At 49.4% G+C, this 22,664-nt stretch overlaps 1 protein-coding gene across 1 annotated transcript in view; it reads left to right on the forward strand.

The window, feature by feature from the left end:
- Positions 1 to 20,516, forward strand: part of TCF25 (transcription factor 25) — a 32,701-nt gene extending 12,185 nt beyond the window's left edge. The window contains exons 2-18 of the mRNA XM_055305716.1: positions 2,291 to 2,455; positions 3,386 to 3,460; positions 4,328 to 4,446; positions 4,828 to 4,893; positions 9,759 to 9,841; positions 10,854 to 10,984; positions 11,445 to 11,544; positions 12,419 to 12,512; positions 13,741 to 13,833; positions 13,946 to 14,051; positions 15,259 to 15,418; positions 16,654 to 16,741; positions 17,505 to 17,663; positions 17,790 to 17,880; positions 18,281 to 18,360; positions 19,855 to 19,927; positions 20,212 to 20,516. Of these exons, the coding sequence (XP_055161691.1) occupies positions 2,291 to 2,455; positions 3,386 to 3,460; positions 4,328 to 4,446; positions 4,828 to 4,893; positions 9,759 to 9,841; positions 10,854 to 10,984; positions 11,445 to 11,544; positions 12,419 to 12,512; positions 13,741 to 13,833; positions 13,946 to 14,051; positions 15,259 to 15,418; positions 16,654 to 16,741; positions 17,505 to 17,663; positions 17,790 to 17,880; positions 18,281 to 18,360; positions 19,855 to 19,927; positions 20,212 to 20,370 (1,842 nt within the window). The 3' untranslated portion in view covers positions 20,371 to 20,516. The remainder of the gene's footprint in view (positions 1 to 2,290; positions 2,456 to 3,385; positions 3,461 to 4,327; positions 4,447 to 4,827; positions 4,894 to 9,758; positions 9,842 to 10,853; positions 10,985 to 11,444; positions 11,545 to 12,418; positions 12,513 to 13,740; positions 13,834 to 13,945; positions 14,052 to 15,258; positions 15,419 to 16,653; positions 16,742 to 17,504; positions 17,664 to 17,789; positions 17,881 to 18,280; positions 18,361 to 19,854; positions 19,928 to 20,211) is intronic.
- Positions 20,517 to 22,664: the final 2,148 nt, after the last annotated feature.

Genomic DNA, 22,664 nt, shown 5'->3' on the forward strand with positions numbered 1-22,664 from the left:
GAGAACTTGAAACTGATGAAAATGCCAGCTTTTGGATAGCAAATAAGATTTCACTGGGACTGTTGGATAGAGTCTTTGAGTGCTTGTGCATGGTGATAGAGATAGCAATGAAGCATGCACTGTAAGCAACTCTTAAAAGGCACAAAGCTAAGTATGTCATCAGAGGGCTCCATGTGTGGGTGCACAGAACCAGAACATTGCAGGTGAAGTGTAGCTTGTCATAGAGCTTATGAATTTGAATTTCTCTAAACACCTCAAGCTTCCAAAAGGGACCCAAGAAATAAGACCATATGGGGCAGCTGGCCTAGTTGGTGGAGCATGTGACTCTTGATCTAGAGATCTTGAGTTCCAGCTCCATGCTGGGTGTAGAAATTAAGAAGGAAGGTAGACATGACTTAATAACAGTAAACCAGCAGGGAACCTGGGTGGCTTAAACATCTGCTTTTGGCTTAGGTCAAGATCCCAGCATCCTGGGATTGAGTCGAGTCTTGCATCTGGTGCCCTGCTCTGCAGAGAGCCTGCTTCTCCCTCTGCCTCTGCCTGTTGTTCCTCCTGCTTGTGCTCTCTGTCAAGTAAATAAATAAAATCTTTCAGAAATATCTTTTTTTTACTTTTTTTAAAGATTTTAATTTTTTTATTCACGACAGACACACAGAAAGAAGGGCAGAGACACAGGAGAGGGAGAAGCAGGCTCCATACAGGGAGCCTGACGTGGGACTTGATCCTGGGTCTCCAGGATCATACCCAGGGCTGAAGGCAGTGCTAAACCACTGGGCCACCAGGGCTGCCCTCAGAAATCTCTCTCTCTCTCTCTCTCTCTCTTTTTTTTTTTTTTTTTGATTAAAAAATAAAAGTAAACCAGTAGGGTGCCTGGGTGGCTCAGTCAGTTAAACATCCGACTCTTAATTTTGGCTCAGGTTGTGATCCCAGGGTCATGAAATTGAGCCTTGAGTTGGGCTGTGTGATTACTGGAGAGTCTGCCTGAGAGTCTCTCTCCTTCTTCTTCTGCTCCTCCCCGCTAGCATGCACTTGCTCACCCTCTAATAAATCGTTTTAAAAAAAAAGTAAACCAGCACTCAGCTTCATTGGAGGCATTGGAGGTATCATTTGGTTGCATGCTGGAGAAAGTATGGGTGCCAATTCTCTCATAAACCCCCATTGTTTAGAGGAAATGTCCCAGGAGGCCTCATTCCAGCTTCCCCCCTTTGCTCCTGAATCTAAACTACCCAGACCACAGCTGAGCCCCTGGCTTTACAATGGTGCTACTCAAAAGAAAGCATCCACAATAGGAATTGCCATAATTAGTCAGGTTGGGACAGATGCTATTTTGGTAGAATTCCAGCATTTTTTAATCGGATATGGATTTATAGATAGACAAGCATGACATACTCCTGAGTTGTGTCCTTGCCACATGGAAATCTCCATCGGTGAAGAAAGAAAGCAAAAGAAACGATGCAAAAACTTGTTCCTTTCTTTTCTTTGATACTTTCCAAACTGAGACAGTAGGTCCAAAGAGAATCTGAAAAATCACCAGGTAGAGTATGATCTTAGTTTAAAAAAAAAAAAAAAAAAAAAAAAAACTTAGGGTTTTGGGGGTTAAAGTAGATCTTGTTTTTATTTTTCAGCTTTTTATTTTTCAGATGTCCTAAATTGAACATACAGTTTTATTTATTTTTGGACCTCAGTGCACTAGATGGGGTCCTTCCTGTCTGGTTTATGAAACATAATTGTTGTTATTTCGTGTTGGACTCTTGTTTACTTTTTCATGGACTGGGTGAAGGGCCAGAAACGTGACCTGTACTCGCCCCTGCCCCTCTCTCACTTCCAGAGTGTGTGTGCATGCCCGTGCACCATTCATTCCTTTTCACTGCTATATCAGGATCTGTTGTGTGAGTTACTTTTATTAGGGAAGAGTTTCTCAGTAAGTCACTCCTTAGGTACCTTTTCTTCTCCTCAGTCCTTTTGCTGTCGGTTACTGTAGATGAGCTGAGCTAGAGTTCCCAGTGGCTAAATAGATAGATGTATTTACAAATCTTTGCCCTGGGGCAGTGTTCAGGAAGGGAGGTGAGTTGTAATGTTTGGGAACTCTTAGGAAGTCAGCTCTTAAGACAGAGACACAATGGAGCCACACAGTGCCCCCGTTTTCTCTGGGGTTCACTAAAATGACCCTGAACATGTCTCCCTGCCGCAGCTCTGACCTGCTCTCCATCTTTGATGCACTTCAGTATCACCATTTAATATGTGGCCAGGATACACCGAACATCCTTTTGTCTCTCATGTGTTCTTCCAGATAAACATCGAAGACCTTGAGGAGGGACCTGTGCTGAATGGGGAGAGATCCGATTGTCTGCTTACAGATGCTGTGGTGTCAGGGAACAAAAGGAGATCTCAGAGTGGAAGTGCAGACACCAAGAAAGCTGCCGAAGCAGCTGACAAAGCAGTGCCCCCAGAGCAGGTATGGGGACCAGGAGGTGCCCACCACACACACACACACACACACACACACCCTCTGCTGTCACTTTCTGAGTTCCAGTTACCCCCAAATTCTCTTGGGACCTCAGATAAGATTTGCAGGAAATCCTCGAGATTGGTTGTGAGCATCAAGGGGACCACATACAGGGTCCCCTAGACAAGTTTCCTTGACACAAGACTTGCCTCCACACTTTGGGAGGGTCTTCTTCTATTCCATAGGGTGTCTGTTCTTTGATTGTGTGTCTGGAGCTCTGGTCAGGTGGACAGGCCTTTGGGTGGACATGCCTTGAAGAAATGTTAGTGAAATGTTAGTCAAGTTAGTGTTGGGTTATGGCTGGAGTGCATGCTTGTTTACTCAGCAAGTACTTCTTACAAACTTTCTGGGTTCTAGGGACAAGTCTGCCTTCCAGGGGCCTCTGGTTGGGAGTGTGACAAGTGCATAGGGGCACCTGACTGAACTTGAGGTGGTGGAGGCATTACACTGCAAGGAAGGAAAGCACTAGGTGAAGGCACAAGAGATATTGAGGCAGAGGCATCATGTGTGTTGGGGGGTGGGGACAGTGCAGTACAAGGGGACCTGGTCTCCCAGGTAGCTAAGTGTGCTAGGAAGGATGGTTGGCAAAGTGAAAGATGAGAGCAGAGGGCAGGTGGGTGCCCTCTAAGGCCCTCTTGAGGTCGTGGGAAGTCCTGAGTCCTGTCTAGAAGTAGGGGAGAAAGTCGGAGGGAGGACCAGAGATGCAGGCCAGTGAGAGGTACTTGTTGGAGAAATAGGTGAGTTCACAGGACATTCAGGGTGGGAGGGAGGGGATGCCAAGCCTGGGTTCCCATGTCCCTCTCTAGCTTGTTGCTTTAGTTGTCAGACTGAAGATTTTATTGTCTCTTTCCCTTGATTAAAATGTGCTTCTTTTTTTAGTCTAATATAAGTGGTAAACTCCGAAAGAAGAAAAAGAAACAGAAAAATAAGAAAAACACTACAGGAGAAATTTTGGTATGTGCTTTCAGCTGTTTCTCAAGATGAAGTTAGAACCAATTCATTTTTATTTGATATTTTGATTCCTTACCATTAGGATATAATTCAGAGGTCGGGGAAAGTCACTTGGCAAATTTTGCTTATGTTTGTTCATGTTGTTTCATGAGGGTTAGACCTCACTCTGTGCTTTCCATTTTCTGGCAACCATCTGAAATGACGTCCTTTGGATAGCACAGTCCCTTCTGAGTCCACTGCCCCTGTGCCCTGACCTTTTTCTAGTGCTGATGGGCTAATTTGATGTTGACATGTAAGCATCCAGGTATAGCCTGTGTCAGAAAATCCGTTTCATTGATGATTCACTGTCTGGTTCTGTGTGTCCTGTCACTGGTAGTTACAGTCATGAGTTCCACCTGAAGAAGTGAGGTGAGCAGTATAGGCATGTAACTTGTTATTTCAAGAGTCCTTCTGGTTCTGCGATCATGCTAATTCTGAACTTCCTCTAATGAAGCATTTCTTCTTTTTTTCTGAATATGTGTGTAGTATGTAGTGTTTGGATTATGAACTGTCAGGAAGTAAATACAGTATAATGCTAGTTCTTTGTAAAAATCATTTTGTTAGGGCAGCCCCGGTGGCGCAGCGGTTTAGCGCCGCCTGCGGCCTGGGGTGTGATCCTGGAGACCCAGAATCGAGTCCCACATCGGGCTTCCTGCATGGAGCCTGCTTCTCCCTCTGCCTGTGTCTCTGCCTCTCTCTTTGCTCTCTCTGAATGAATAAATAAATAAATCTTAAAAAAAAATCATTTTGTTAAAAAAAATCATTTTGTTGTTGATTGTTATGATGTTTAAAGTCAGTGTAGTGATTAATATGTTGTTCTGGGGCTTTTAGGAAAATGGACTGGAAGATATTGACCGCATCTTGGAGAGGATTGAGGACAGCAGTGGTTTAAACCGCCCAGGCCCGCCTCCCCTGAGCTCGAAGAAGCATGTCTTGTATGTGGAGCACAGGTACAGCCCCTCTCCCTCCTGGCTACGACAGACTTTGTGAGAGGAAAAATCATACTAAAAGAAAGAAGAAAGCTTACTGTATTTAAAAGTGATGTAGGTTTATGGCCAAACATTTAGGCAATAGGAGCAAGGAAAAAGAAGTAAAAGAGAAATCCAAGGACCTGTCACCTAGGTTTATGTATCTGGGACTGTTTTTTTCTTGAACGATATTGAAGAAAGATGTCACTCTGATAAACGATTCCTCTCTTGTCCTAGAAGATGCTTCTTTCATGTCAGAATAGCTGTTCTCCCTGCTGGGTTTTATGTGACCTTTCAGAATTCCCAGAATCATTATAGAAGAACTCAATTTCATTTTTCTTTGTAAAATTTTCAATTCTCTAGACACTTGAATCCAGACACAGAACTGAAAAGGTATTTTGGTGCTCGAGCTGTCCTGGGGGAACAAAGGTAAGATCAACACTGGCTGTGTTCTCAGAGAAGGGAGGGTGCATTCCCAAGGCCAGTTAAACCCCTGGGGAGGGACGAGGAGGATAGGTAAGGCGCCTTGCCAAATGAAAGCCTGAGGATTTCTGGTTCTGAGGAATCTCAGGGGTCAGGGAGAAGTTGACATTTGACCTTTTCAGTGACTGTTGGGCTCTCACCCTCACACTGCCTCTCCTAGCATGTGACTCATAATTTTACAAAGATTCTGTAAGTCCTAAAGTTTTGAACTGAAATCTTGACCAAGTTAATTTTTTTCTCAATCAGCAGCAAAATCAACATGGGGTTTAGATTCTGGAATAAGTTTGATCTTTGTCAGTTTAACAGTTTTTAATGGTTGGCACCATGTGGTCAACACAATGAGAATGCTCTGAGCATGAGGATCTGTTTGCAGGATTTTCTGTAGGAGTTGGGGGTGTTTAGCTGTCTGGACACTCCAACATGGAGTCCCAGTTCTGACCAGGAGCTTCCACACTAGCAGAAGCTTTGTCTTTTCTGGATGTATAATTAAATGCTTGTTATGAAAAAAAAAAAGATGAGGTAAGGGGCACCTGGGTGACTCATTTGGTAGGGTACCTGACTCTTATTTTCAGCTCAGGTCATGATCTTTGGGGTCCTGGGATCGGGCCCCACACTAGGCTCTGCATTCATTGGGGAGTCTTCTTGTCCTCCCTCTGTCCCTTCCTCCTCACCTGTGCATGCTCTTTCCCTCTCAAAATCTTTAAAAAAAAAAAAAAAGACTATTTATTTATTTTTAAAGATTTTATTTATTTATTCATGAAAGACCCAGAGAGAGGCAGAGACATAGGCAGAGGGAGGAAAAGCAGGCTCCATGCAGGAGCCCGAAGCGGGACTAGATCCCGGAACTCCGGGACCACATCCTGAGCTGAAGGCAGATGCCCAACCGCTGAGCCACTCAGGCATCCCAAAATTGAGGCAATTTAGAAGTAGAATTGTCTCCTTTGACACCTCCGCCTGCCAAAGATAACCATTCTTTGTGGGGTCCTCTGCACACACATCTTGTTCCCCGGCACCACAGAGTTTTGCTGGCGTGTCACACCACCCAGTTCTGCATGGCTAGGTTCTAGGCACCATTTTCCACACCCTGGTATACAAGGGGAATGCGCTTACCCTAGGGGACAGGTGTTGGCTGTAGTCTCCCTGCATCTGTGTGGTCATTTCTAGTGAAATTGATTGGCAGCAGGTATTCCCATTTGCATTACCTCCAAGTTGTTCCACTGCCCTCCAAGCACCTGTGTGCCTCAATCCACCTGCCATCTGTTTCTTCTTCTCTGAGCTGTCGTAGAGTTAGGAGTTCTAGATTCTGTCTAACGTGTAGATGGAGGACTTTTTTTCTTTGCGAATGGTTTTTGCTTTTATCTTTGGTGTTAAGTTATTCAGGACACAGGGTTTTGGACTTTATGTCTTCTTTTGGAATATTGATGAAAAACATTTTCACTTTTAAAACATTCCTCTGGGGATCCCTGGGTGGCGCAGCGGTTTAGCGCCTGCCTTTGGCCCAGGGCGTGATCCTGGAGACCCCGGATCGAATCCCACATCGGGCTCCCGGTGCATGGAGCCTGCTTCTCCCTCTGCCTATGTCTCTGCCTCTCTCTCTCTCTCTCTCTCTCTCTCTCTCTCTCTCTGTGTGTGTGTGTGTGTGTGTGTGTGTGACTATCATAAATAAATAAAAATTAAAAAAAAAATAAAACATTCCTCTGGGGGATCCCTGGGTGGCGCAGCGGTTTGGCGCCTGCCTTTGGCCCAGGGCGCAATCCTGGAGACCTGGGATCGAATCCCACATCAGGCTCCCGGTGCATGGAGCCTGCTTCTCCCTCTGCCTGTGTCTCTGCCTCTCTCTCTCTGTGTGACTATCATAAATAAAGAAAAAAAAATTAAAAAAAAATAAAAAAAATAAAAAATAAAACATTCCTCTGGGGTAGCCCTGGTGGCGCAGTGGTTTGGCGCCGCCTGCAGCCCAGGGCATGATCCTGGAGACACTGGATCAAGTCCCACGTCGGGCTCTCTGCATGGAGCCTGCTTCTCCCTCTGCCTGTGTCTCTGCCTCTCTCTCTCTCTGTCTCTATGAGTAAATAAATGAAATCTTTAAAAAAAAAAAAATTCCTCTGGGTCACTATCCTGGGCTGGACGTTGTGCCTGTCCTCACCAGCTCCACTTGTTTGCTTCTGCTTGGCCCACCTTTGCCATCGCTTCACACTTCTGCCTTGTCTTGTTTCTGTGCAAATCATAGTTCATAGTAATTATATTTATTTTTCTAGTACTATTTTACTTCTAGAATATTGATTTCCTTAAAACTAAGTCCCACCGGGACACCTGGGTGGCTCAGCGGTTGAGTGAGTGTCTGTCTTCAGCTCAGGGCCTGGTCCCGGTTCAGAGATCGAGTCCCACATCCGGCTCCCTGCAGGGAGCCTGCTTCTCCCCCTCTACCTGTGTCTCTGCCTCTCTCTGTGTCTCTCACGAATAAATAAAGTCTTAAAAAAAAAAAAAGAAAAAGAAAAAAAAGAAACTAAGTCCCACCAAAGGCTTCCCTGAGAAGCCACGGTTCCCTGTCTCCTTCATTCGTTAGCCTGCACGAAGATAGACTTAGTGTGTTTTCTGGTTGTCCTTCCTGGTGGCTGCTTCAGAATCTGCAGATGTCATGTGCTCGGCTTTCTCTGATAGTCTCCATGACACAAATACTGGGCATGCTCATCCTCCAGCTGCTCTGCTCATTTCTGCCCTCCTCAGTGCTTCCTCCCGCCACCTCCCTGTATTCTGTATGGTCTTTATGGACAGCTTATTGCAGGGCTGGGCTAGCCCTGGGGTTCCTTAGATCACACAAGTCTGAACATCCAATTTTCCTTTTTATATGCTACCAAGCTCCCGGTCAGAACTGGACTCTGTACTGGAGCGTCCAGAAAGCTTGAACACCCCCACCTCCTACAGAAAGTCCTGCAAACAGACTCTCATGCTCTGAGCATTTCTCACTGTGTCTACCATGTGGTGCTAACCATTAAGAACTGTTAAACTGACAAAGATCAAACTTATCCCAGAATCTAAACTTCATGTTGGTTTTGTTGCTGATTGAGAAGCAAAAATCTGGCTAAAGTTTCAGGGCTAGCAGCTCAAACTTTAAGAGGGAAAAATGAGTTTTCTTCAGATTTTGGCCATGGTTTTCAGGTACCATGTGTTTTTTTGTTTTGTTTTGTTTTTTGTTTTTTTTTACCATGTGTTTTCTCCTGCAGTTTTGCCTTCTTGTTGGAAAAGAAATACACTTTTTTATCCTGTTCCTAAAACAGGCCAGAGTCTTACTCAAGTTTTCTTTCTTTTTCTTTTTTTTTTTTTAAATATTTTATTTATTAATTCATAGAGATGCAGAGAGAGAGAGAGAGAGAGAGAGAGAGAGGGGCAGAGACTCAGGCAGAGGGAGAAGCAGGCTCCATGCAGAGAGCCTGACTTGGGACTCAGTCCAGGGTCTCCAGGATCATGCCCTGGGCTGCAGGCGGCACTAAACCGCTGCGCCACCAGGGCTGCCCTTTTTTTTTTTTTTAATTTAATTTATTTATTCATGAGAAACACAGAGAGAGAGGCAGAGACATAGGCAGAGGGAGAAGCAGGCTCCCTGTTGGGGAGCCTGATGTGGTACTCCATCTCAGGACCCCAGGATCATGACCTGAGCCAGCTGCTCAATCACCGAGACTCCTAGGCATCCCGAATATTTTTTCTTAATGCAGTGGTTCAGATTATCAAGAAAGTATAAAGAAGAATGTACACATGTACACATGTCTGTTACTCAGCTTAAGAAACAAAGCATCAGTGATGGCACAGAAACCCTTCTTTGCAACCACAGCTTTCAGAGGGTGATGTGGCACCTGTGGCAGAGACTCCTGGATCACAGAGGTGGAGCACATGGCTGAGGGGAAAGAGCAGTTCATGCACAGCATCTCAGGAGATGGACCTCCCTCCTCTGCTGCCCACTTGTGCCTCTGTCTTACTAGTTATCACTCAGAAGTGTATTGACGTCAGTGTACTGATAGACCCTGCCAGTTCTCTTCATGGTTACCGTTCTTCTCTTTTCAAAATGTGTTGTTAAATTGGTGGTGTCTCTTGGAGACCCGGGATCAAATCCCACGTCGGGCTCCCGGTGCATGGAGCCTGCTTCTCCCTCTGCCTGTGTCTCTGCCTCTCTCTCTCTCTGTGTGACTATCAGAAATAATAAAAAATAAATAAAATAAAATAAAGTAAATAAAATAAATAAAATAAAATAAAGTAAATAAAATAAATAAAATAAAATAAATGAAATGAAAATAAAATAAAATAAAATAAATAAAATAAAATAAAATAGTGGTGTCTTGAGACAGGGGAGAGGACCCACCTTATGACAGACCTGCCCTTCATCCTCTTTGCTCAGCTGGCATCGCATTTGTGCAGCCTGGCCCACAGGGAAGCCAGCTCACTTGAGTCCGCAGGGCCCCTACACATTTGCTCTCCTCCTGGTCTTTATTTTTGGTTTTCAATTTTTGTTTCCTTTTTATCTGTATTTCCTGCCATTTTGCTGGACTGTAAATTTGCTGGTTTTTTTTTCTTTCTCTGGTGGTTTGGTTATTTAGATTACATAGTTTCTAGTTTTGTCTGGCAATTGTTCCTTTTTTTTTTTTTTTTCTGGCAATGGTTCTGTTGTGTTGTTGACACCATTTGCTTTCTGTCCTGGTCACGCTGGTGGAAGTACCACCACTCATCCCCTCCCTTCTCTTCCCCACAGTTTTGTTTCCATAGTCCCTGCAGAGATCAAGCAGTGAAGGTGAAGCTGTGACCATGTCTTTTCTTCCTAGGCCAAGGCAGAGGCAGCGTGTGTACCCCAAGTGTACATGGCTGACGACCCCTAAGAGCACCTGGCCACGGTACACCAAACCAGGTGAGGGACTGCGTGGTTTATGCAGAGCCAATGTGCCGGGGAGGACAGAGGACTCCCCTCTCCCGCCCCCCACACCAGCTGCATGTTTTCTCAAGTACGTTTTCATGCAGCTTTTTTCTTTTTTCCTGTGGATACTGTCTCATAGGAAGCAACCAACTTCATTTTTCAAGTGTGATATTTTATATTTTGTTGCCAGTTAGTAAGTACAAATAATTTACAGAAAAACAGCAACAGTGCAGAAAGGTTTGGGGTGTGGAGTAAATGCCCCATTAGAGGCACTTGGCGTCTGAGAACCCTTGGATCGTGGGGCCCGACTGGGGTGGGACCAAGGGTAGAGGCAGGGGCCCCCACCATGACGGAAGCATGTGATGACCCCGCCCTGCCCCCATGTTTGTGGGGTTCTGTGTGGTTCCCTCTTGCTGGTAGTGAGGACATGGGAAGCCCTAGGTTCTGGTGGGTGTCTTGTTTCCGCTCGTCTTTCGCCCCTGCTTTGCTTCCCAGAGGCCCCTGAGCCAGGGCAAATGAGGGCTTCTCAGTTCTGTAGTGCTGCAGGCCTTGGCTTTTGGTGGGGCTGTCAGGAGGGTAGCCTGGAACCACTCACCTATTTCATGAAGTTCCTGAAGTTTCCTCAGAAGAATCTGGTACAAGGAGAAAAGACTTTCACTCGTGGTTATAGATCACCATCACCATGGATGCCTGGATGCAGCCCTGCATGATCTCCCATGCCCACCTGGGTCTGGGCTCTGCCCAGTGTTTAAGCCTAGCCAGATGAGAGGCGGATGGCGCCATGTGTGTCCTCACCTCTATTGTCCTGGGATGGTGATGATCCAGGCACACCCATGGGGGAAGAAACACCTTCATAGGAAAAATGTAGGCAGAATGTGGTGCTCATGTGGACCAAGCCACGAGCAGTCAGCCCCAGGCACCCTGGAAAAGGAGACACTGATGGGGACTCATGTCAAATATGCACAGAGACTCCTCATCAGGAAAACTGATGCTGCACTCTCCTCAGGTCTGTCAATGCGCCTGCTGGAGTCCAAGAAAGGCCTGTCCTCCTTTGCATTTGAGCATAGTGAGGAGTACCAGCAGACTCAGCACAAGTTCCTGGCTGCCGTGGAGTCCATGGAGCCCAACAACATTGTGGTGCGTGTGTCCCCTAGAGAGTTCTCACCAGCCTGCACCCTCTCCTCAGTTATCCAGGCTGCTCTAGGCCTGCATCCCAGCCTGTGGTCGCTCAACCCAAAGTTGTCCTTGTCCTTTCTTTCTTGTTCCTCTGACCCTCACTGTGTGCCTGGGTCATGGGGGCTGGGGGCCATGGCAAGGTGCTTCTCAGGACTTGCCGCCTCTCCCAAGGGCTGTTCGTTTGGGGGAGTGGTGGTAGAGGGTGAAGGTGGAGATCCCACCACAGGGGTGGTCAGTGACTCATCTGAGCAGTGGTGATGAGCTTAGTTTGAGGTGAGGGTATTGTGGGTGTCACCCTTTGTGACACTTTCCCAAGGTTTAAATGACTGAAGGAAGGAAAGCCCTGCCTAGGGCTGGTACTTTGCTGCCTACTGTCCAGGGGCCTCCACCAGCCCCATCCATTGTCCCTCTTTCCTCCCAGGTTCTGCTCCAGACTAGCCCATACCACGTTGACTCACTTCTGCAGCTCAGTGATGCCTGCCGCTTTCAGGAGGATCAGGAGATGGCCCGAGACCTCGTAGGTAAGAGCCTCCATGGGCCCGCCACCCTGCTGTGCCTCGGAACCCACGCACAGCTCTGCTGGAGGAGGATAGGTGCTGCCTTGTAAGGTGACAGCAGGTACACAGGGGTTTGCCAGGACTTTTTTTTTTTTTTTTTTTTTTGAGAGGAAGGGGGAGAGAGAGGTGGGGGGAGGGGCAGAGGAAAAGAGAGAATCTCAAGCAGGCTCTGTACTGGGCCCACTCGGGGCTCAATCTCATGACCCTGACTGAGATCATGACCTGAGCTAAAACCAAGAGTCTGATGCTTAGGTTCCCCTTTTGGATACGATTCATATATTATATAACTTTGCTGTTAAGAGCATACAATTGATACATTGGTGTTTAGTTTATTGTCAGAGTTGTACAGTTACATCACCACCAAATCTAGGAAATTTGTTAACTTACAAAAGAATCCCTGCCCATAACCTGAGACCTCCCTACCTCCAGCCCCTGGCAACCCCAAGTCTGCTTCCTGTTTCTTTGTATTTGCCTGTTATGGACATTTCCTGTCAGTGGATTCCTGTGACACGTCTACCTGGCTTCTGTAATTTACCACAATGTCTTCAAGGGTCACTCCTTTCACGGCTACCTGATACTCTTTAGTGTGGACAGACCATATTTTGTTTATCTGCAAGCACTTGGGGGACACTTAGATGGTTTCCACATCTTGGATCACGTGAATGAGCTGCTGTGGACATGTGTATGTGGGTTTTGTGAGGCCATGTGTTTGTGGCACTTTCAAAATCCTCACTATGTTACCTTCTTCCTTTGAGAGCTTTCTTTGTGAGCCGTAGGGGGATAGGGTTGCATCCACAGTGGCCATGACACCTTCCCCTGGTGTTTGTGTGGCCCTCAGAGAGAGCGCTGTACAGCATGGAGTGTGCCTTCCACCCCTTGTTCAGCCTCACCAGCGGGACCTGCCGGCTGGATTACCGCAGACCTGAGAACAGGTGGGTTTCATGGATGACAGGTGTGTCAAGGTGTGTCCAAGCTGTCACACTATGTGAGTGCCTATATAGGTGTCATTGAAGCAGGTGGCAGGGGACTGTCCCCGATATGTCCTGCCCACTAGCTCACACAAGGGCATCTTGTGTTGTGTTTACAACTTGAATGCAGGAGGGCTGAGTTCAAGGACAGATGGATGGGGCAAGCCTGGTGTTCCCTTTGCCCTTGTTAGAAGTGAGTCTGACAAGCCACTTCATTATGATAGGGTCTGTAGTTGTGTTTACTTGTACGTATGGACAAAAGGATCTGTGCCCTGTGAGTTTAGAATACTCTGGAATGCTTAGTGGGAGCCAAACATGCCAATTCCTAAATCATTGAGCTACTTGAACTCAGCCTGATCCTGTTCCCTGCACCTGCACCTGAGCGGTCATACTTGCTTGATGTTCTGTTCTCACAGATGCACCTCCTGCCCCAGAGCCCCACTCTGGCACCAGCCTTCACTAATGGAGGCCTGAACAGTCTTACCCACTGGATTCCTGCCCTCAGCCTGGCCTTCACGGCCCCCCCGGGCGGTGGGGCGGCATCCTTGGTCCCGGTGCCCTGCTCACCCACTTCTGGCCTCAAGTGTCCTTGGTCATCTCCAGCACTGGATATTCTCCACACCTTGTCAGTCAGCCTGGAACCCAGGACTTCTTGACCATCACCCCCCGCTCGCACCCAGCACAGATTGTCTGGGGTTTTTTGTGTTTGTTTTGTCTCTCCAATTAAATTTTTCATTATTGGAGATAGGTTATAAAATACCAGCATCTGTAGGCACTAGCAGAGTTGGTGGTCATTGATAAAAATAATAGTCCACCAGGATGATTCAAGTCACAAACTTGATGCATCTAGCTGCAGTGCCACTGGCAGCTACTGAGATTTGAGGGTAAATTCAGATGGTAATTACAGTAGGAGATGTGGACTCTGTTCTCTGAAATTATAAACAGTAAAGGAAGAACGCTAAGTTTGTTTTTCTCTACATGGATACACATATAACTGCAAACAACAAGCAGAGCATCGCCTTCTCTGCAGACACAGGGGGACACTCGCGAACATTCACGGTGATTAGGCCACACAGGAAGTGCCGGCGCAGCCAGTGAGCAGAGGGTGGACTCGGTGCTGGACGAGGCTTCCAGGCAGTGCGGCTCTGTGCCTGCTGCTGCTCTCATTCACGAGGAACTGTCTTGGATCTAGGAGCTTCTACCTGGCCCTCTACAAGCAGATGAGCTTCCTGGAGAAGCGAGGCTGCCCACGCACTGCGCTGGAGTTCTGCAAGCTCATCTTGAGGTAAGCGCCCATCACTGCCACCTGTGTGTCGTCTGTGGCCTCAAGCTAGCAGATGTCCACACCAGCCCACTCTGCACTTTGTCTCCCTCTGCCTGTTTGCTGCCTCTGGAAGCCTGGAGCCTGATGAGGACCCCCTGTGCATGCTGCTGCTCATCGATCACCTGGCCTTACGGGCACGCAACTACGAGTACCTGATCCGCCTCTTCCAGGAATGGGAGGTGGGTGTGAACATGATGTCACATGGGGCCGAGTCTCCCTCTCTTGTCTTAGGCCAGAGTCTGTGCGCTCCAGGGCAGTCCTGCAACACCATGGAGAGGGTCTGGGCAGATCCATATGCTCCTTCCTTGCTCCCTGCTCATATGTGCGCACACCAGCTGCTGGGGGTGGGGATGGGGATGGACCATAGGGAATGATGCACATTCGGGAGCTTGTGTGCTGGGTGGGTTCATGTGGACACATGCAGGTGGGGTCTGCCTCCAGTGATACTGAGGCTTAGACTAGGCATAGAAAAGAGTCATTAGTGATCTTCATAATGCTTGCCTTTGAAGTGATGCTATTTTAGTTATTTGGGTTAAATGTCACAGTAGTAACATTTGTTTTATCTGTTTTCTTTTTAATTCAGCTGCTAGGAAATGTGTGTTCCTGTTAGATGGTGCCCTCTTGAGTGTGTGTGAACCTGACCACCTCCAGTGGGGTGGGGGTGGTGGGTAGAGAAATAGCAATTTGTTATCTTTTTGTGTAATTGAGAAATGAAAGAAGTCCAACCACATGGAGAGGTCACCTACATAAATCATTTTGGACTGTGACTTGGCTGATTTGCTGAGGAGTCCCGCTTCTGGGACCTAGTTTACAGAAGTTCCTGGAGCCTCCAGAATGCAGCTGCAGGGAGCACCCCCTCCCTCCACAGTGGGTCTGCAGAAGAATGTTGTGGTAGCCTGTAAGGTTCCATAACTGTGTAGGCCACAGCTCCACTTCAGTGGAGAAAACATGGCATGTCGTTTGTTACATACACACAGAAAAAGGCAAGCTGAGTGCTCGGCCATGTCAGCTGATGTTGATGAGGTCCTGGCAAGAGCAGGGATGGTCCTCATTGCCAACCAGACTTTCTGAGTTCTCCAGTGTGAACTGCAGCCTGAGGTTGGGTGCCTTTCTGTGACCCCACCCAACTTTGCCTGCCCCAGGTCCTTCCACTCTTCCCTGTCAATTCTCCACAACCCCCTACCCCCAAACCCTGCTCCAGAGCCTTTTGACTTGTCTCCTGCCAATAGAAAGCCTCCAGATGCACCATGAAGTGATTTTTATGCCAACAGAACACTTGTTTGCTCATCACAGGGGCTCCTTGAGTGACTTCAGAGTGTCTGTGAATTGTGCATCATTTGTCTTTGCTGTGTCAAAACTCCAGACTTTGTTTCTCCATCTTTGAAGGCTCATCGGAACCTGTCTCAGCTCCCAAATTTCGCCTTCTCTGTGCCATTGGCCTATTTCCTGCTGAGTCAGCAAGCAGACCTCCCTGAGCAGGAGCTCAACTCTGCAAGGGAGCAGGCCTCTCTCCTGATCCGACAGGCACTCACCATGTTCCCTGGAGGTTGGTACATCCTAGCAGCCCCTGCAGACATGGGTGGGCCCCCCCGCACACACGTAGTCATGGTTTGAAAGCTGAAAATGAATCAGAACTGACTTTGCTGTCCAAGTGTCTCAGGGTTTTAGGATAACTAAAAGGTGTTTTAATATTGACTGTTTAAGAAAAACTCCATCTGAAGATGGAGTGTTTTCTAGAGAGAGGGATATGAGCTGCTAGATGTTAGCAGAACTGTGCAGGAGGGACCCAGTCTGCAAACTAGGCATTATATTCTCATCCTCAAATCCTATTTCTCACTGAGTTGAAGAACTTAGAGGCCAGGTTGTCCTGGGATTGCACAGAGGCCCTTCCAAGCATCCCTGTGCTCCCTGGAGGCTGGTGTCCTCGTGGAGATGGAGTCCTGTGGGCTGATCTCAGTGCTAACGAGATCAGAGAAGAGCCTGCTGCTACATCAGGGAACTGGTGGACTTGGGTCCTCTTACCACTTGCAGTTTCACAGAGGAGTATGTGCCCGGGATAGGCTATGTGACTTATGTGCACCATCCTCACATGCCCCCCTATCCCTCGCCCCCATGAGCCTGTTGCATCCCTGGCCAGGCAGAGGAGGCAACCAAGATCCCTACTTTAGGGCTCACATCCTAGGGCAGGGAGGCAGACCAGGGAATGAGATGAGAAGGATAGTAGATGAGGTGGTGCTAAGTGCTAGGGAGAAAACAGAGCTGAGCATGTAGACAAGGGTGGTGGAGGTCTGAGGAGGCAGCCAGGGCAGGGCTGAGGCCCATGTCACTCAGGGTTCCTACCCTACAGCGTGTTCAGTATCTGCTGGTACATCTGGGCTCGACCCCCATTCTGTGCACACACAGAGCTGCCTGTGGTGTTTTCATACAGCCTGGGGTGGTCCTCCTGCACACTGAGCTGCCCTGGAAAGTCCCTCAGACGATAGGGTTCTCCGGGTGCTATGACTATGGGGAAGCTGCAGCTGCTCAGAGCCTGTCTCTGCCCAAGGCCTGAACCCCGTGAGCCTGTAGGTGGAATGTGTGTGATCTCAGTGGTTGGAACGCCTTGTGCGCGTGCTTGGGGGGGTCATGGGTGCGACCCCTCCGATGCAGATGGGGCTGCTGGGAGGCAGCAGGACAGACAACCCCCTCCAAGGTGGCAGAGGCCCCTTGGGGGCTGGCGTGGGTGCCCTGGCCTCACCCCGGTGTCACCCTGCCTTTGGGGGCCCCTGCTTCCTCCTGCAGTCCTCCTACCTTTGCTTGAGTACTGCAGCGTGCGGCCAGATGCCGCTGTCGCCACTCACCGCTTCTTTGGACCGGATGCTGAGATAAGGTAAAGACTGGGATGGGCCCCAAGAGGACAGTGCCCGCCCACGTGTGGGTCATGGGGGTGCCCCTAGGAGCAGAGCCCGGGAACCATTTTCATGAGGCTGGCTGTCACTGCTCTCTCCTCCCACCAGGAGGGTCTTGCCAGGTGCTCTCTGCAGGTGACCTTTGTGGCCAGACTCTTCTCCCACTGAGGAGGGCTGTGTGCCATGTCTACATGGGGCATTGCCTCCTGGTTAGACACCGAGCTGGCCAGCGTGTAAACAGCCCACAGCCCAAAGCACCAACCTTCCTGAGGAGGGGAGTGGACAGGGTGTGGGGCCCACTGTGCTGGCACCTGTAGGCTGGAATTAGCATCGGTACAGTCATTAGTGTGGTCACACGTCTGTATGTGCATGGACTACCTTACTAGGTGTCTTACAAAAAAATAAAGGAAAACATACAGTGTGGGAACCAGCTGCTTTCAGACCCTGTTCATAAACCATCATGGTTCCTGCCTATTTTTGTGTGTGAGCAGACATGCACGTTGTTTTTCCATCTTCTGTTTCTATTGAAGACCTCATATTTATTAAAATACATGTCTTTCTATGGAAGCAAATACTAAAGTGTCCCACCACTGGGCACTGGCACATCCCAGTTCAGCAGCCCCTCTGTGCCACCTCCTCTGGTCCCAGGCTGCTGGACAGGCCCGCACGCTCCCCACAGGTGCAGGTGGGTGCATGGAGGCCGTGCCCTAGCGGGCTCTGCTTACAGGCCCCACTCTCCCACAGCCAGCCCCCTGCCCTGAGCCAGCTGGTGAGCCTGTACCTCGGAAGGTCACACTTCCTCTGGAAGGAGCCCGCCACCATGAGCTGGCTGGAGGAGAACGTTCGTGAGGTTCTGCAGGCGGTGGACTCTGGAGACCCTGCAGTGGAAGCGTGTGAGAGCAGGTGGGCCTGGAGGTGACAGGGCAGTGGTTAGCCTGATGCCCATCTGCTCGGGGTGGCTGTCTCACATGTGGCATCAGGGCCGGGGTGGCTCTCGTCCATGTGCTGCCCCTTTTCTCTGGGCTCTAGACGGAAGGTGCTCTACCAGCGTGCGCCCAGAAATATCCACCGCCACGTGGTCCTGTCCGAGGTCAAGGAAGCTGTTGCTGCCCTCCCCCCGGTAAGGGAGCTTTGTAACATTTGGGGCCCCTCCCCTCACACCTGGGGTTTTGAGAGGTGGGATTGTGCTCCTGACTGGCCCAGCCGCTGTGGGGGCCCTGGAGCCAGTGGCTTAGAGCACTGACATGTGAGATGCTGGCACAGGAGATCACGAAATTTTCTTCCTTCCCTACTGCACATGGGCCATCTGAGTGGGGCAGAGTGAGTGTCCTGGTGGAAGAAAGGCTGTCCCCCACTCCTTCACCCAGTTTCTCAGTACAGTAGACACAGCCTCGCAACCAAGGACCACTTCTATCAGACTGACGGGACTCCTCGCAGAAAAGCCAGTCCAGGCTGGGATCACCTGAAAGTCTGCTGGGGGAAGGCCAGGGCTCACGACGGTTCTGTTTCCCTTTCTGAAGGATGTGACCACGCAGTCTGTGATGGGGTTCGACCCTCTGCCTCCTTTGGACACCATCTACTCCTACGTGAGACCAGAGAGGTACCTCTCCATCTCCCGCTTTGTGCCTTTGCTTGTATAGCTCTGAGTCAGTGCTTGAGGGCTCACTGGGACTCCCAGCCTTCTGCAGACACAAGCCCTCCGAGGACATTGTGCTTTGGGGTCATGGGCAAGCTTTTCTTGGCTATGTTCTTGCGCTTACGCGATGTAGGAGCCTTTTTCGATCAGATTCTAGAGCAGATGTTGGAGGTAACACTGTGAAGTGAGTAAGACACAACCTCTACCCTCATGGAATATGCAGTACAGTGGGGAGATATATTCATTATAGAATCTAGAAATTAATGTAAGATCAAAACTGCATTAAGAAACTGCTGGTACTTTAAAAAAAAAAGAAACTGCTGGTACATATGATTCTGAGAGGAAGCCACGGTCATTGAAGTATGAAGGAATAATATCTTTGCCAAGGAAAGAGGGAGAGAATGCTGGTATTCCAGAAGAGTCAGCATGTGCAAAGGCCCTGTATAAGAAACACAGCACAAGGAGAGCATATTCCAAGAACTGAAAGGAGCCCGTGTGGCCAAGCCAGAAGAGCTATAGTAAGGGCACAGCAGAGCCAAGTCTCCAGCGGATTTGTGGATGGCGTTTAGCCTTGGATCATGGGAAAGCTGCTTTTTTTCTTTTCTTCTAGCCTTAAAAGCTAAGTGATTTCCTTACCATGAGGCTGTTAGCACCACACTGTAGATCTGAAAGTCATAGGCAGATTTTCCCGTTTCAAAAAAGTATGCTTTTCAGACCTCTCAGAGCACATTATTTAGGATAAAGGACTTTTTCTTAACTGAATTACATTCTAAAAATTGGACTGAGTGCTTCTGGGGAACCAGTGCCCAGTTAAATTCTCAGAATGATTAAGGGGACATGAATTTTTAATGTTGTTAGGTTCACACAAAAAGCTAACTTGCTGGACATTTAGCCCTGAGGAGTGGTTAAAGGGCTTTGCCAACCCGAGGCCATCGGTCCTTAAATGTCCAATGGAGGGCAGCCCAGGTGGCTCAGTGGTTTAGCGCCACCTTCAGCCCAGGGCATGATCCTGGAGACCCAGGATCGAGTCCCACATTGGCCTCTGCATGGAGCCTGCTTCTCCCTCTGCCTGTGTCTCTGCCTCTCTTTCTGTCTCTCTCATGAATTTAAAAAAAAAAAAAAAAAAAAAATCTTAAAAAAATGTTCAGTGGAGCTGGGCTGCAGCACCAAGTCCTACCAGGAGGGTCCTCCCCAGCACACACATCTTCTCTTCACATGACCCCTTTGCACCCGTGCATGGCTTTTCTCAAAAGCAAGCCACTGTGCCATGGCAGGTGACCCTCTGCTGTCTGCTCAGCTCAGCCGGCCAGGTCTGCAAGGACCCGCCCCCTCTGGAAGGCCTTCCCTGAGGCCTGAGCTGGTGCCCAGCTGCTGCTTGGGTTGCGGTGGTGGGTATATCCCCGCTGCCAAGGGCAGAGTGTACTGTGTGCTTCCTGACCTTCTTCCCTCCTTTTTCAGGCTGAGTCCCGTCAGCCATGGAAACACAATTGCACTCTTCTTCCGGTCCCTGTTGCCTAATTACACCATGGAGGTATGTGAGCATGTCTTGGCCCCTCTCTGCCACATGGGTTCATGGAGGGCTGTGGGCTGTGCATGTCTAGAGGCTTTACTGACTCCAGCAGCCTGCTCAGGAGACTGGGACATCCCTCCCTGAAACTGTAACCGCCACCTTGGCCCCGCTCTGGGGCCTGGCCTTGTCAGTCACATGTTTGGGTTAGGAGCTTCTTCCTGACAGGGTCCTAGGCCAGCTGGGTTGGGAGCAGTGGGCCTCAGAGCCCAGGACAACCCCTGCTCAGACGAGTCTCATTGCTGCAGGGGGAGAGGCTGGAGGATGGAGGGGCTGGGGGTCTGAACCACAACCAAGGCTTGAACAGGCTGATGCTGGCCGTACGAGACATGATGGCCAACTTCCACTTCCACGACGTGGAGGCAGCTCGCGAGGACAACCCCGAGGGGGATGGGGAGTGGGACTGAGCCCGCGTAGATGCCACGCCCCAACGCTGTACAATTATGTTCCTGATTGCTGTTCTGGTCGGAATTGACCAGTTCCCTGAAGTAGAAATGCTGTGTTGTCCGCTTGCCTCCTTTGTGTCTCCTATAAATGTGAATGGGTTACGCTCCGTGCAGCATGAGCTCTTCTTTCCTGGGGCTGGAGTTCCTGCCCAATGTGAGGCAGGTGGGTGCTGGATCTGCATAGCCCCTGAGCTGTCCCAGGAGAGGACATGACCCACAGTCACACACAGCCAAGCCCAAGCCGCATGTGAACTCTCTCCATGGCCACCCTGCCCCCCATATTTTGGGGCACAGAGTAGAGAAGGCCCCACTGGTTTCCAGTGCAACATTTCTGCTGAGAACACAGAGACATGCTTCCATTGGGAACTTGGAACAGGCTGGCCAGGGGCAGGGGGTGCTGACACTGGAGTCCTTGGCCGGGGCATCACACCAATGCAGAATCCCAGTGATTTTATCGGGAAACTTCAGGGCAGGAGTTAGAGGGAGCTGGAGGGAGGCTGAGAGGTGGACCTTGGAAAGGATGTCCTGCCAGCTCTGGGGAGTGTGTGTAGCAGGGGTTAGGGTGCATTTGATGGGGGAGGGGGAGAGCAGTGAGGTGAATAGAGCATGGAGGAGGGCTCATCACCTGGGGCAAGTCCTGGCCTACTTGACAGCTCAGTACCACACAGCCCTGCCAGTCTGTCGGATGCCCTCCCTGCCCTGACCTCCATCCCTATAGGTAGCCCACAGCTGGGAGGGAGGGAGCACATGCTGCTTACATGCTCTGGGCCAAGATCAGTTCTGCTGAGCATTGGTATAGAGGCCCTTCTCCCAGGAGGTCCCACACAGCATTCTAGACAGTGACATGGAATCACCTGTTGGGGGAGATCTGTTAAGTTATCCTGTCCGAAGTTCCCAGCTAGGGAACTCCCAGCATCTGGGAGTTAACAGAAGCCTCTGCTCTGAACGCCCATGGTAAGAACGGTGCCCTGCAGATATGTTGATGTTGGTCAGTTACTACCCATGCTTAATTCCTTGTCACCATAACTGGATTTGCTGGGTGGGATTGGGTATGATTGAGATAATCCCAGACTATCCTAGATCTACATGTCTCCCACTAGGGTATCCTGCGATAAGCTTCAGCCAACAGGATAGGAGTCTACTGGGTTCCCCCAGAAAGGGGTTGGTCCTCTGATAATGACAGGCAAGCAAGAACTTGGTACTCTGCATCTTCCAGCCTTAAATACAACCAGATGGGATTGTGATATCCGGAGCTACAGCAGCCATTTTACAGTCAGGAGTTGCTGACCCTCAAAAAAAAAAAAAAAAAAAGGAGTTGCTGACCCTCAAAATGAAGAGCCAGTGCCCTAGAGATAGGCAAAGAGAGGCTGGGCCCAGATTGGTGAGACTGCTCACTTCTGGGCCTGCTGTCCCAAGAGATTATTAAATCATCAGTGCGCAGCTAAAACGCTTGGGTTAGGTCATTACTTGTCGCTCTGTTTCCATGGAGATGAAAAGACAGCCACCTTTCTCAAATCTAAACATCTGCTCTGAAGGCTTGCCTTGCCACCCAGTGTCCAGGCAAAGGTGAATTGGCTCTTCCCGGGCCTCCTGCTGCCCGTGGACAGATTGCTAATAGTTTATGCTCTTTCCCACCAAGTCAGGCCCTACCTCAGGGTCTTTAGGGCAGACACCACAGGTAGGGCACACAAGGTGTTCCCCTCACTGAGTTCAAAGACTTCATGGTGACTCAGCTCTGGGCTGGATCTTCCTGAGATCCCACGATGACAAGATCCAGGAGGAGCCAGCTGTATACCCCACATGGCTGCCGGGGTGGGGGTGGGGTAGGAGGGCTGCTGTGTCTCCTGGCTGGCCCTGGGAGGACCTCCATGAAGGAAGCAGGGCCTCCTGGTGTGGCCATGGCTAGACACTGGTATCTCACTGGTCTCTGCAGTGAGAGGCTATTTACACTCCAGCTCCCACATGAAGGTCATTTACACATTGAATGCTCCCATGTTGCGGGCCTCGTGTGCAACTGGCACTCAACTGTTCTTGGTACTGGAGACAGCCACTGAGCGACTCTTGTTCTCTCAGCCTCCTCACAGATGGGTCAGGCCCATCTTCTCGTGTTGATACCTGCTCATGTCCACCACCTGTCTCCTGGCCCTTCTCCGTGTCTCCCAGGAGCACTAGAGATCAAGTTGATAGAATTGGCCTTCAGATGATCTGTGATTTCATTTAGACATTTCCCTCATAACCATAACTAATCACGAAGT

Source organism: Nyctereutes procyonoides, unplaced genomic scaffold, assembly GCF_905146905.1.
Source record: "Nyctereutes procyonoides isolate TBG_1078 unplaced genomic scaffold, NYPRO_anot_genome, whole genome shotgun sequence".
NCBI classification, from domain to species: domain Eukaryota; kingdom Metazoa; phylum Chordata; class Mammalia; order Carnivora; family Canidae; genus Nyctereutes; species Nyctereutes procyonoides.